General features: G+C 40.1%; 1 protein-coding gene across 1 annotated transcript; it reads left to right on the plus strand.

The window, feature by feature from the left end:
* Window positions 1–1,814: 1,814 nt before the first annotated feature.
* slc13a1 (solute carrier family 13 member 1) lies at window positions 1,815–12,422 on the plus strand. The gene is given in 15 exon segments (XM_042496492.1): window positions 1,815–1,928; window positions 2,088–2,224; window positions 3,219–3,385; window positions 4,223–4,262; window positions 4,422–4,503; window positions 6,257–6,283; window positions 6,285–6,409; window positions 6,704–6,823; window positions 7,497–7,595; window positions 8,544–8,645; window positions 9,529–9,620; window positions 9,829–9,923; window positions 10,220–10,381; window positions 11,632–11,769; window positions 12,279–12,422. Coding segments are annotated over 15 exon segments (1,629 nt in total). The 5' UTR covers window positions 1,815–1,829.
* Window positions 12,423–12,873: the final 451 nt, after the last annotated feature.

The following is a 12,873-nucleotide window of genomic DNA, read 5'->3' on the forward strand; positions in this document are numbered from 1 at the left end:
TTTTACTTTTTACTTTTTTGTTGTTGTTTGTTTGTTTGTTTACTTTCCTTTTTTTAAAAAAGCATTTCAGGTAACTTTCTTGTAACATTTTACTAATTTGTTGCCTAACTAGTTAACTGATGCCTGTGTAATGGCAGAAGACATTAAGAAATGAGAATATTTAAAAAAGGCAATGAGCAACTTAGTAAAAAAAACCCAAAAAAACAGAAAAAAGGGAAGTAAAGAAAAAGCTGAGGACAAACTATTTTATAATTACATAATTGAAAATATGTTACAGAATTATCATCATTTTAACAATATTGTACTATAAAACTATAGTATAGCTATCATAATTACATCTTCAAAATCATGTTTTTAATAGAACAAGAGACACTTTTTTTTAAGGTCATTTCCGTGTTTGTTTTTGTCAAATTTTCAGATAATTTGCAAAAAATAATAATTTGCCTATTTCTTGCACTTTTTGGGTTATTTCTTCTTAAGTTGCTCTTTGCCTCTTCCACGTTTTTGAAAGAAATCAAGTCAATTTGCTCGGGTTTCAAACGGTTAAAGGAGTCTGGTAAATGTTTTGGGATCTTCTCTTTAGCCGTCGTCTTTAGAGTTAGATGAGAAAACAGATTTCAGTTTTCAGGGTTCAGGATGTTTACTGTTGTCCAGAAGAACAACTCCAAACAGACGGAGTTTTAAATTGAACCACTCAGATATGAACACATTTTTACTGCCAGATATAGATTAAAACTCCTTTAAAGCGCCATAAATTAACGGCCGTGTCACATTATTATCTCACCGTTACGTTCCTGCAGAGATAACCGGCGATTAGTGAGCATGTTTGGTATCTTGCTCAAGAAAACTCTGTGACCTCGAACTCCCTCTGTGACACTGTGTGACACCAACGTGACACGGTGTTCCTGCCAGCTCCACGGCGGGTCAGTCATTCGAGACGGCAGAATCACAGCAGAAGAGAAAAGACAGCAGAAGCAGCAGGATGCCGAGGACGTTCAGAGGAGGTTTGTGGAACTATCGCAGCGTCGCCGTGGTCGTCCTGACGCCGCTGCTGCTGCTTCCTCTTCCTCTCATCGTTGGGACGAAGGTGAGTCTCCTTCATACGACGCCAACCGGACTATTGCAAAAATTATCATTAACAGCTTTCCCTGAATATCAGCAACACAAACTAAACTGAACAGATGCTCAAATTTACATGAAACAACACCGACATTATTTACAGCAACACCTGTTAAATTTTAACAACTTATATTCAAACAGAATGTTATTGTACACAAACCACATCTTACTGGTGTCATTCAACACCCAATGAGTCAGACCATAAATGTGATAAATAAATAGGATGAAATTAGGAGTTTCATAATATCTACTGACTTTCCCTTTAAATTTCTCAAAAACGGTTCAGTAAAATCACATTTGACAATGTGAATTTGACATGGACATAATCAGTGTCACCTTGAAAAGGAATGCGTTTTAAAATTTCATGTAACCTATTAAAGTTTTTTTTATATGATATTTCAAATATGAGGATATTATAACATAAATATAGTTTTCAGGACATTTTTACAATTTTTAAAATAATTACAACAAATTTTCTTTAAAAACGGGACTGGATTTACATTCATCATCAGTTCCCTCATTTTACCCGCAACCACTTCATGAATGAACTGTCTGAAACGAGCGTAATGACAAATTAAATGCAAAAAAAAAGGGGAAAAAAGAGCAGCTCTGTGTGTGTGTGCGTGTGTGTGTGTGCGCGTGCGTGTGTGTGTGTGTGTGTTATTTTTGTGTCCCTGTAGGAGTCAGAATGTGCCTTCGTGTTGCTGCTGATGGCGATGTACTGGGTGACCGAGGTGATTCCTCTGTCCATGACCGCCATGCTCCCCGCCATCCTCTTCCCTGCCTTCGGCATCATGAAGTCCTCCGACGTGAGTCCGTCTGTCTGTTGGAAGGCCACCTTGCTATTCTTTAACTTGAAAAAGTTTTAGGAAGTTTGAGATTTGTAAAACTAATGAAGAAACTAGAAATGGACCTCCAGCCTGGCTCACTAACGTACTAAAATATCTCTGTTTGTGTTTCTCCTCCAGGTGGCGAAGGAGTACTTTAAAGACTTCCACCTCTTGTTGGTGGGCGTCATCTGCCTCGCCACGTCCATCGAGAAGTGGGGTCTCCACCGCAGAATCGCCCTGAGGCTCGTCACCATGGTGGGAGTCAACCCTGCATGGTGAGCGCCACGAGCATTTCCTCCTTTTTGATGAACAAGCTCGGTGTTTATGCTTTTTAATGCACTCTGGCATCATTAAATCATTATTTTTATGATGTTAGAAATATGTGTAGCTGAAACACAATATTTTACAACTTATATTAGTGAACATTTGTTAAATAGAGTTGGAAAAATAGTCTGTATTTTTGTTAAAAGTGGCAGAATCTAACTAAGTACATTTAGACGAGTAAAAGTGTAAACAGAATGACAGATTATTAGATCCGGGTCTCTTTATTATTATTAGAGACTGTTCATTATTTATATGATGGAAGAGGTGGTGCAATAAGAGGGAGGCATGTCAAACCCAGTTTAATTTAGTTGAAATGGCTGTATTTTTCTTTATCCAATGATAAATAACCAATGGTTTTTAAAGAGAAAATGGTTTTTTTCCCCTTAAATTTTCTGGTGCAATTTAAAAAAACCCAAAAACTTTTGGCATTTTTTTTCAAATTAATTTTGATGATTTTCTTTCTTTTAAAATTTTTGACAATATTTTTTCCTTATTATGATGGTAATTGAAAAACTTTTGCCTTTTTTTTGGTCTTTTAATCCTTTTTCGCATTTTCTTTTTTCTTTTGGTGATATTTTTTACTTTAAAATTTTTGGTGATTTAAAACCTTTGTCATATTATTATTATATTTTTGTCTTTAAACATTTTCAGCAACTTCTTGTCTGTTCTACATTTATTCTTTTAAGGTTTTTGGTGATTTTAAAGAAACCACACCCTCTGAACTTGTTGGTCTGTCAAAATAAAATTGTCAAAATTGCACCGTTTATCACAGCCAGAAACAGTAAAAATAGAAAATATTGTTGGATTTTCAAATTTCCGATGGTCCTTGAACACTTGATGCTTTTTCTCTGAGTCACTCAGGGAGGCTCAGGGAAAAGTATTTTGGGGAGCTGCAGATTAAAGTGTTTGTGGATGCTTCTGCTCTGACGCTGCTGTCGTCTCCAGGTTGATGTTGGGCTTTATGTCCGGCTGTGCGTTCCTCTCCATGTGGGTCCAAAACACCTCGGCTGTTACCATGGTGATGCCCATCGTGGAGGCTGTTCTCCAGCAGCTCCTGAGGGCCAACGATGGGGGGCGTGCCGGCGAAGACAACCCCACTCTGCAGCTGGACGGTACCTGGTTTTACATTTTGTTCTGTTTTTATACAAACGAACAAACACTCAAACCAAGAAAACCTTACAAAGGTCATTAGTGCGGCACTTTAAGTGTTTTTACGGCCTCTCTGTTTCTTTGGTAGAGGCTGAAATGTTTTGGTAGCACCACTGAGTGTTAAAAACTGACACTGGAGGCCTCATCAGATTCATACTCCTGAATACTGATTAGATCAATAATCATCAAAGTCGGACTTTTACCAGTTTTTGAGTAAACACAGTTCTTGTGTAGCTGCTTGTGTTTAACCCTTTAAAGCCTGGATGGACATCAGTTTTTGTTGTGCTTTATACAGACACAATCATTTAAACATTTGAAACCTGAGCAAAGGTTAGATTTCTTCAAGTCATGCAAAAAGACTAATGAGCAAATTACAAGAAATTAGTTAAAGGTGACAAGAAAACAACCCGAGAGAGAAATTAGAAGATTATTCTAAATAAATTGATAAAACATGTCCACAAACTCTGCGTATGATTATTATAATGGTAAATTTAATAGGTTGAAATATAATACAAATTATATTTTATCATTTTTAATACTTTTTTTCTGGTAATTTCCTTGTGTTTTTTCATTTGTTTTTTAATTTAAATTTAAAGGTAATTTTCAAGTTTTTACAAATTTGTTGGTCATTTCTGGGTCATTTCTGCCTGCCTTCATCTTTTTGACAGAAATCAAGCTGATTTGTTTTGGGGGTTTTTGGAAAGGATAAACAATAGTTCAGGGGATGTTTCCTCTTATAGCGACACTGTTGTCTAAAGAACAAAGAGAAGCTGATCAACCACAGTCTGTTATTTCTGCAGAAACTGACGGCCATGTCGAAAAGATGAAAGACATTTTGAGGTATGTGAGGATTGTGTTTTTGTACGGTTCATTGTTGCTCATTGATCACTTCTGCTGTGCTGTTGTGGTGCCTTCACTGTCTCCGTGGGCTGTGGGTGTTTGCAGTATTTTTGTCAGTACATGTAGTATTTGTTCACACTCTATTTCTCTGTCTCTCAGTGACGAGAAGCATCCAGATGTTCCTGAACAGACCTTCACATGTGTGCAGATGCAGACAGTTTCACCGCCTGATGCAGCTCAGGTACAAATAACACCAAAAACAAAATATATATATATTTTTATAAAACTTTTGTTACTGCTTGTACTACAACCACTACTACACCTGCTGAATCTGAATACTTTGCTCTCGCTGTTATCGCTACTTTTATTTTATTTTTAAAGTTATGCACGTTTCCATAATACAACAAATAGGAATACATCTTCCTTCTTACTGCACTGTCTCTGTGGCACTTTAGGACATTTTATGGTTGGAAATGACCGTGAGCGCTCGTTTTATTGACATTTCTGTGTTTTGACTGCTGTTTTTGGTGGTTGACCGAGCTTGCTCCTTTTATTGACACTTTTAGATGGAATTTTACTGTTGATAGGGACTGCGTTTAGTCAAGTTTGGTTGTGTGAGCATGTTCGTTTGCTGACGTCCCGGCATTGGTCGCCATGTGCTTTTGTTGCCTAAACATAACCACGTGCAGCGTCATCCCACCATGTGCTTGTGTGTACATCACGGTAGCGGCATCCCAAAGCGTCAACAACAGATGCAGAAAATATCTGGAGCGTAATATGCAGACGTGAAGTCCACTGCAGAGCGGCAGCATGTGACGACTCGGGTTGAGGACGAGTTATCATTTCTTGTGAAAGCAGAAGTATATTTTAATACACGTCAGTATTTGACGAATTTGGATGAGAACCTGGAGAAAACATGATGTAGTACTATATCGACTGCTGTACATGCTAGAAAACTTTCTGCACACTGGTGCCGCACCACACGCAGCTGTATGCTGTTAATACTACTGCTGCCGATATCTACTGCTGTTACTATCTCTGCTACTGCTGCTACTGCTCCTGCTGATAATCTTCTACCACTGCCTTTACTACTGACAACAGTACTATCACTACCACTACTATTCAGATTACTTTTACTCACAGCCCTGTTTGACACCACTAATACTACAAAAATATTGCTAATTAGATGTTATTATTTAAATGAGTTCTATGTTCTTACTTCATCTAATATCACTATTGATAATACAGCCAGTGTTTATATGATCATGAAAAACTCTCCAAAAGTCATGTGCAAAAAGCAAATTCCAGGCCTGGAAAAGTTTTGGGAAAACTAAATACACCCTGAAAGTTTTGGAAAAGTTATGGAAATGTTTCGCAAACCTTTATAATAAGACGTGATGTGTTCAGGACCATTAGAAATTTTTTTGCAGTTTCTGACTGTGATAAATTGGGTAATATTTGGTGATTTTTAAAGTTAAAAAAAATGCCTATTATCCTTTAAAAATTGCAAAATTAAAAAAAAATGTAAAGAAGAAAACATGCCTTCCAACTTTGCATGTTTTCTGTCAAAATCTGCAGTACAAAATAAAGCAGTTTAATGTTTTATTCCCCTTTCCTACAGCCAAAAATATAAACATAAGTCCTTTCACAGTTCTTGTATGTAAAATGTATTTGACACTCCTCCACCTCTCATAAATAACAAATAGGCCCTTTGTTATATTTAAATATTCAGTTATACTGAGTTCTTCTGAATTAATTATTTTTAATAATATTATATATATTTGAAAAAAATACTCTATATTAATGAAAGACTGGTGGGAGTGTCAGCAGTCGTTTCAGGGAATGTATGGTCTTTAAAATTTCCCTCAAAGTCATAGAAAGTCATGGAAAAGTCATGGAAATGTACTGTTAATGTGTATGAACTCTGCACAGCTATCATTTCATCTCCTGTGAATAGCGCTTGAAGGTCATTTCTCCTCGGCGCTGTCTTGCAGGTCGCTGAGCCTGCAGCTCCCAGCAGGAGGTAAAGCAGACCTGATGATGTGTAAAGCCATGTGCATCAGCGTCGCCTACTCCTCCAACATCGGAGGCATCTCCACGCTGCCCGGCACCTCGCCCAACCTCATCTTCTCTGAGTACATCAACCAGTGAGTGGAGCCACAGACACGCCGAGCGAATGTGTGTGAGACAGAGAAAATCTAAAGGGAAAGGCAGACACAGAAAATCCAGCTATTGAAGCAAAATGAATAAAACTCGTTCTGTGTCAGAGGTGGTATTTGCTAAATATAAAACTGCAATTTTAATTTACTCTCCTGTGAAGGATGTTTGCTTAATTCAGTCTGCTGGAAAATTAAAGGACAAGAAACCAAAAGGATTCAAAGCTTCTGTTTGCATTTTTTTAAAAAATGCATTAAATTAACAAACATTGTGTTTAAATTCAGGATTTACCCAGAGTGCAACTGCATTAACTTTGGAAACTGGCTGCTGCTGTGCCTGCCCATCAGTGTGCTCATGCTGCTGCTGACATGGATCTGGCTGTTCTGGCTTTTCATTGGCTCAGAGTGAGTGTCTGCTCCGCTAATCGCCTCCTCTCTGTGTTTTTATTCATTTCATCTGATTCTGTTACGCGTTCTGCTTCGTTCGCCTCCCGTCTTTACATAAGTTCTTTTTATTTACCCTCTGAATTATCAGCTTGATCTTCTGTTTTATCTCCCTTGTTTGCATTTTTTTATGACAGCTTTATCACATTTTTATCTCCTGTGTGTTTTATTGTTGTGAAGATACGGTCCAAGGCCAGTATACGCTGAACTATTTGTTTCCATCATTTATCTTTTTGCACATGTTGAAGAAAGTCATAAATAGAGATGACATAACACCTGTGGTCCTCACACACACGCGCGGTGGCTGAGCTGCTCCCAAACTTTTTACATTTTATTTTAATCTCGTGTTTAGAAAAGACAGTAAGAATTTTAAAGCCCGAGGCGTGAGTGTGGCGCTAATGATAGCATTAGCGGTGTGATGGTGTCAAACAGGTTAATTGTGACCTCCGCTGACCTCTGCACACGCTCAGTTATCAGCCGGCTGGAGCCACCTCCTCTCAGTGTGCCTTTAACCAATCACAGTCAGTCATTTGATTCAGTGTCATCTGTCAGTAATATAATGTGTCTGTGTGTACTGACAACACACACACACACACACACACACACACACACACACACACACACACTCTCACAGCTTCAGGTTCCTGTGTAGACGTGGAGGACAGCAGTGCGACAAAGAGACCGCAGCAAGAAAAGTCATAGAAGAAGAATACAGGTCGCTGGGAGCCATGAGGTGATCATTTTCATTCTTTCATTCATTCATTCATTCATTCATTCTTTCATTCTTTCTTTCATTCATTCATTCAGTTAAACTACCGTATATGTGTAAATATTTCTTAAGTCATGTTTCTGATGGAGCTCCAGTCAGACTGAAGACGAAGTGTGTGTTGAGCTATAACTTCTACACACAGTATGGAGCAGAAAGTGAAACAAGTAACCGTGGTAACGAAAGTGGCGGAGAATGAGAGTGGAGCGGACACTGGTGGAGACAACGGCAGCGAATGAGAGCGGAGCGGACACCAGCAGAGACACCGGCAGAGAATGAGAGCGGATGACGATAACACTGGCGGAGACATCGGCAGAGACACCGATGACACTGGCGAAGACATCGGCAAAGACACCGATGACACTGGCGGAGACATAGGCAGAGACACCAATGACACTGGCGGAGACATAGGCAGACACACTGGCGGCGAATGAGAGTAGATGACGATAACACTGGCGGAGACATCGGCAAAGACACCGGCGGAGAATGAGAAGCGGAGCGGACACCGGTGGAGACACCGATGGAGAATGAGAGCAGACACCGGCAGAGACACCGGCAGAGACACTGGCAGCGAATGAGAGTGGAGTGGACACCTCTGGGGACACTGGTGTGGACACCTGCAGAGAATGAAAGCCGAGCGGACACCAGCGGGGACACCAGTGCGGTCAGCGGTGGCGAATGAGAGCGGAGCGGACACTGACGGGGACGTTCATTCATGTAGCCGATTCTTTAATTTATTCATTAATTCATTGAGTTGTTTTGTGTATTCCTTTGTTGAATAATTGAATCAGACTGTTGTATGTTCATTCATACACTCACTCATTCACATGTGTATTTATCCATCATCCAGTCATCTTCTCACATCATTCTGTTCTTTCTAATATCCGTCTTTTCATCCCTCCTTCCTTCACTCAGTTCTCAGGAGATGGTGACCGCTGTGGTTTTCCTGCTGACGGTGTTGTTGTGGCTGACCAGATCTCCAGGTTTCATGCCGGGCTGGACTTCTCTCTTCCCTGAGTGAGTCACATTTCTGTTTCACTCACCGTCCTGCAGCTCTATGGATCAGTCCGCCGCTGAAAATAGTCCCCAAAAAATGCAGTATTTCAGTGATTCTCAGCTCGCTTTACTTGGGGGCCATTTTAAAATGTCAGGAGGCCACTCAGCATTTCTAGGATTTTAGGCCATTTCTTGGATTTTAGGATGTTTTGGGGATTTCAGTGCCTTGGACATACGTTGGGCATATTTTGGATTTGAAGACATTTCTACATTTCTAGAATTTTAGGACATTTTTAGGATTGTAGGATTTTTTTACAATTTCAGGAAATTTCTTGGATTTTAGGACGTTTGTAAGATTTCAGGATGTTTCCAGGATTTTAGGATGTTCCTAAGTCTTTTAGACATTTCTAGGATTTTAAGATGTTTTTCAGATTTTAGGATATTTTTTGGATTTTAGGACATTTGTGAGATTTCAGGACATTTCTAGGATTTAAGTGTCTTAGCTAGGACCTCTGTCAGGGGTTGTGGGCGATCCTCCACTGGTACTATTTTTGATAAATAAGCTCTATTTTGATTCTGTTTTATGCACTCTGGCATCTTATGTATACTAAAAGTATAAAAACAATTCCCAGTGTGAATCACTTTTTTCTTTATTGTGAATTTGAAAATGTTTTTGGGGGCCATCTGGCATCCAATCAGTGCCCAGATTTGGCCCGCGGGCCATAAGTTGTGTGTCACTGAAGTATTTCCTCCTGTTTGGTTAGTAACCACCTATTTTAGGACAAAAACAAAACGAGTGAGGTTTTGGGTTTGACATATTCACATAACACATTCAACACATGACATATATTTGTTTACGTATTTAAATTGAATTTGGGGTTTTTTTTGTCGTTGTCTCGAGCAGACATTCAGCTTACATCACTGAGGCCACCGTGGCTCTGCTGCTGGGCCTCCTCCTCTTCATCATTCCTGCCTACGGACCCTCCAGAAGATACGGTAATTAAAATGACAGGTTACAGCTTAACAGGGTAACTGAATTAGGAATGTAACTAAGTTTATTTACCCAGCTACTCTACTGAAGTGCTGTTTTGAGGTAGTTATAATTGACTTGCTTGTAATTTTGCTCTTTTTTACTGATAAGCTGTTAGAGTGGAAGCCTCTGTAAAGGCGTCAGCAGGATATATTTTCCATCTCTTCCCTCCAGAGGCCATGATCTCCTGGAGCGACTTCCAGACCTCCATGCCGTGGAAGGTGGCGCTGCTGGTCGGCGGAGGCTTTGCACTCGCTGAGGGCACAAAGGTACGCCGCATGTCTCTGTGTGAAACATAAACCTTACGCTTCAACCTTTGGTTCCTCACAGCGTTTTACATTTTCTTTCACAAAAATGACGAAAGAATGGAAAATGTCGTTTTCTAATTAGGGGAAACTAACCCTTTAATCTGCTATAACCAGCCATACACATGCACGGTATGACATATGTATTATAACTGCTTTAAAACGTCATAATGTGTGTGTGTGTGTGTGTGTGTGTGTGTGTGTGTGCGTGCGTCGGTGCGTGCGTGCGTGCGTGCGTGCGTGCGTGCGTGCGCGCGCAGGAGTCGGGCCTGTCTCTGTGGGTGGCCGAGCTGCTGACACCTCTGGGTGATCTGCCAGTCTTGGCCACCATCACTGTCGCCTGCCTCATCGTCACCACGGTAACAGAAGTGGCCAGTAACGCCGCCACCATCACCATCTTCCTGCCCATCCTCTCTCCTCTGGTAGGCTCTCTGCTCAAAGCTGTGTTTTTGATTTCTGATGCTTTTTAATACCTTCAGTGACCAGCTGAGGAGTTTCTAATCTCGTGACTTGGTTGTTTTCTGAGAGATGAAAGTATCGACCTGCTGCTCAGGTCAGGTGTTAAAAACCTCTTTACGATGGGACACTGATGAGCATCCAGACAGATGGAGCACAGAAACTGATCTGCAGTCAGCGTACATGTGTGTTTTATCATATTTAAACAACATTTATTATATACAAACAGAGTTAGCCATGTAAAGTAGCAGAAAATGGAAATGTTTAAGTAAAGCACCTGAGAATCATAGTTTGGTGCAGAACTCAGAGTCTTTATACTTTTATCCCCGACAATGTTTGATATGATTTTAGTACCAAACCTGACAAAATCTTCCCAATAGGCAGGTTTCCATTAACCCTAAAATTGTGCAAAATGAAAGTGTAAAATATGCTTAATGGAAACATGCAAATAAAAAAAAGCCTTGCATTTATAGTAAAATAAAGTTTTTACATTTGCATGAGGTGGTATTTCAGGCGATTTGAAAAAGCCATATTTCACAAAACTGCAATGGAAACACTTTTTAGTCTTTTCTAGGTCACATGATGCTATATGGATGTGCTTGTCAGTAGGAACTGGCTCCCTCATGATGCAGCAGGAGCTACAAGAGCTGTTACTGCATCACATAACTCTGAGAAGGTTGAGTGGATCATCTGAAGTTTTGAATCCACAATTCCTCTGTGAAATTGTAGACTATCAGCTCCCAGAAATCCCTCATACGTGGCCGTTCCCACGTATAAGGGGCTCGCCTTTCCATTATCGCTCCATAACACGCCTACGTGGCTTTGGATTAGAAATAATGACGGCTAGTGCGGTGGCTGCAATATAAATAAACCTGCTGATGTTTCAAACATCCATCGCCATGGTTACTGGAGTGTTATCACGAGAGGAGAAGTCGTAGAGCATCACTCAGTGTAAACACAGTCATCTCACAATTCTGTTTTATTGACATTTCCAAAATATTCTGTAATGGAAACCCGCGGACTAACATGTTTCTTGATTGTTTTCATAGAAGTTGTAAAGAATGAAGGGGAGATGAAATATGATGATGAAATATGATTAACCTGTTGTGTTTGACAGACAGACGGAGAAAAAGACAATCCCCGTTTGATCACCGTTGTCTCTAAATGACGAATAATCTGACAGATGTTTGTGTTTGTGCGATTCGTCTTTCTCCAGGCTGAGGCCATCCACGTCAACCCGCTGTACGTCCTGATCCCCACCACCCTCTGCACGTCCTTCTCCTTCCTGCTGCCGGTCTCCAACCCGCCCAACGCCGTCGTGTTCGCCTACGGACACATCAACATCATGGACATGGTAGGTCCTGTGGTGCAAACACACAAACAGGTGTGGTGACAAAAAGCAGATTTATTTTATTGCATTATAAAGGCTACATGTGCTGCAACACACAAAAAGTCAGTATGTTACAAGAAAGTTAGTTAGTTACAAGAAAATGACCCGAAAATAAGCAACATGAAAAGTAAAAAACAAAAACAGACAAGAAAATGACCTAGAAAAAGTGCTGAAAAAAAACCTAAAATAAATAAATGTATTTATTTTATATATTGTTTTACATATGTTTTTTCTGTAACATATATTTTAAATATGGAGTAATTATAATTATGAATGTAGTTTAGTGTGTGTGTGTCTAATTTTTATGTAATTTTATTGTCCCCCTTTTCTTGCAATTTATGGAACATTTCTTGCCAAGCTGATCGTTGCCTTTTCCCTGTGTTTCTGAAAGAAAACAAACCACTTCAGTTCAGGTTTCAAAGGGTTAATTCTCCACGTTATACCACCACTTTAATGTGTGATTGCTGCTGCAGGTGAAGGCGGGGCTTGGCGTAAACGTGATTGGCGTCCTTGCCGCCCTGTTGGCCGTGGCCACATGGGGAGTCCCGTTATTCTCCCTGGATGTGTACCCTGACTGGGCGCCAGTCCTCCCCGAGTCCAACTCCACATCACCGTGACGACTGGTGCTCAGGAACGGATCTCAACATGAGGCTCGGGGGCCTTTTAAAGGACTCTGAGAAGTGGTGACGAAAGAGAAACATCTCCCTGGAGGTGGTGGAGACCAAAATCGGAGGTAAAAGGAGAGTGAAAACTGGATTTACATTAATGAGATGGAAACAAACACCACTCCAGCTGGATGACTGTGTCTCTGTGTGTCCACTGGATGTGGACGGAGGCAGCTAAATACTTTATCAACTGATATTTTGTGAGATGTTGTGTTTAAAAGCTCAGTGGCAAAAGGAAACAAGAGACAGTTTTTACAACAGCATAAACTGACAACTCTTGAACATGTTAGATTATATGTTTATATGTATATTTATGATATGATTGACAATGATTCATATTTTTTCCACTTACACAAGGAAAAGGGTAACGTTTGCACGCTCACTCCATTACACACAAGTCTAC

This window comes from Plectropomus leopardus, chromosome 11, assembly GCF_008729295.1.
Source record: "Plectropomus leopardus isolate mb chromosome 11, YSFRI_Pleo_2.0, whole genome shotgun sequence".
Lineage (NCBI taxonomy): Eukaryota > Metazoa > Chordata > Actinopteri > Perciformes > Serranidae > Plectropomus > Plectropomus leopardus.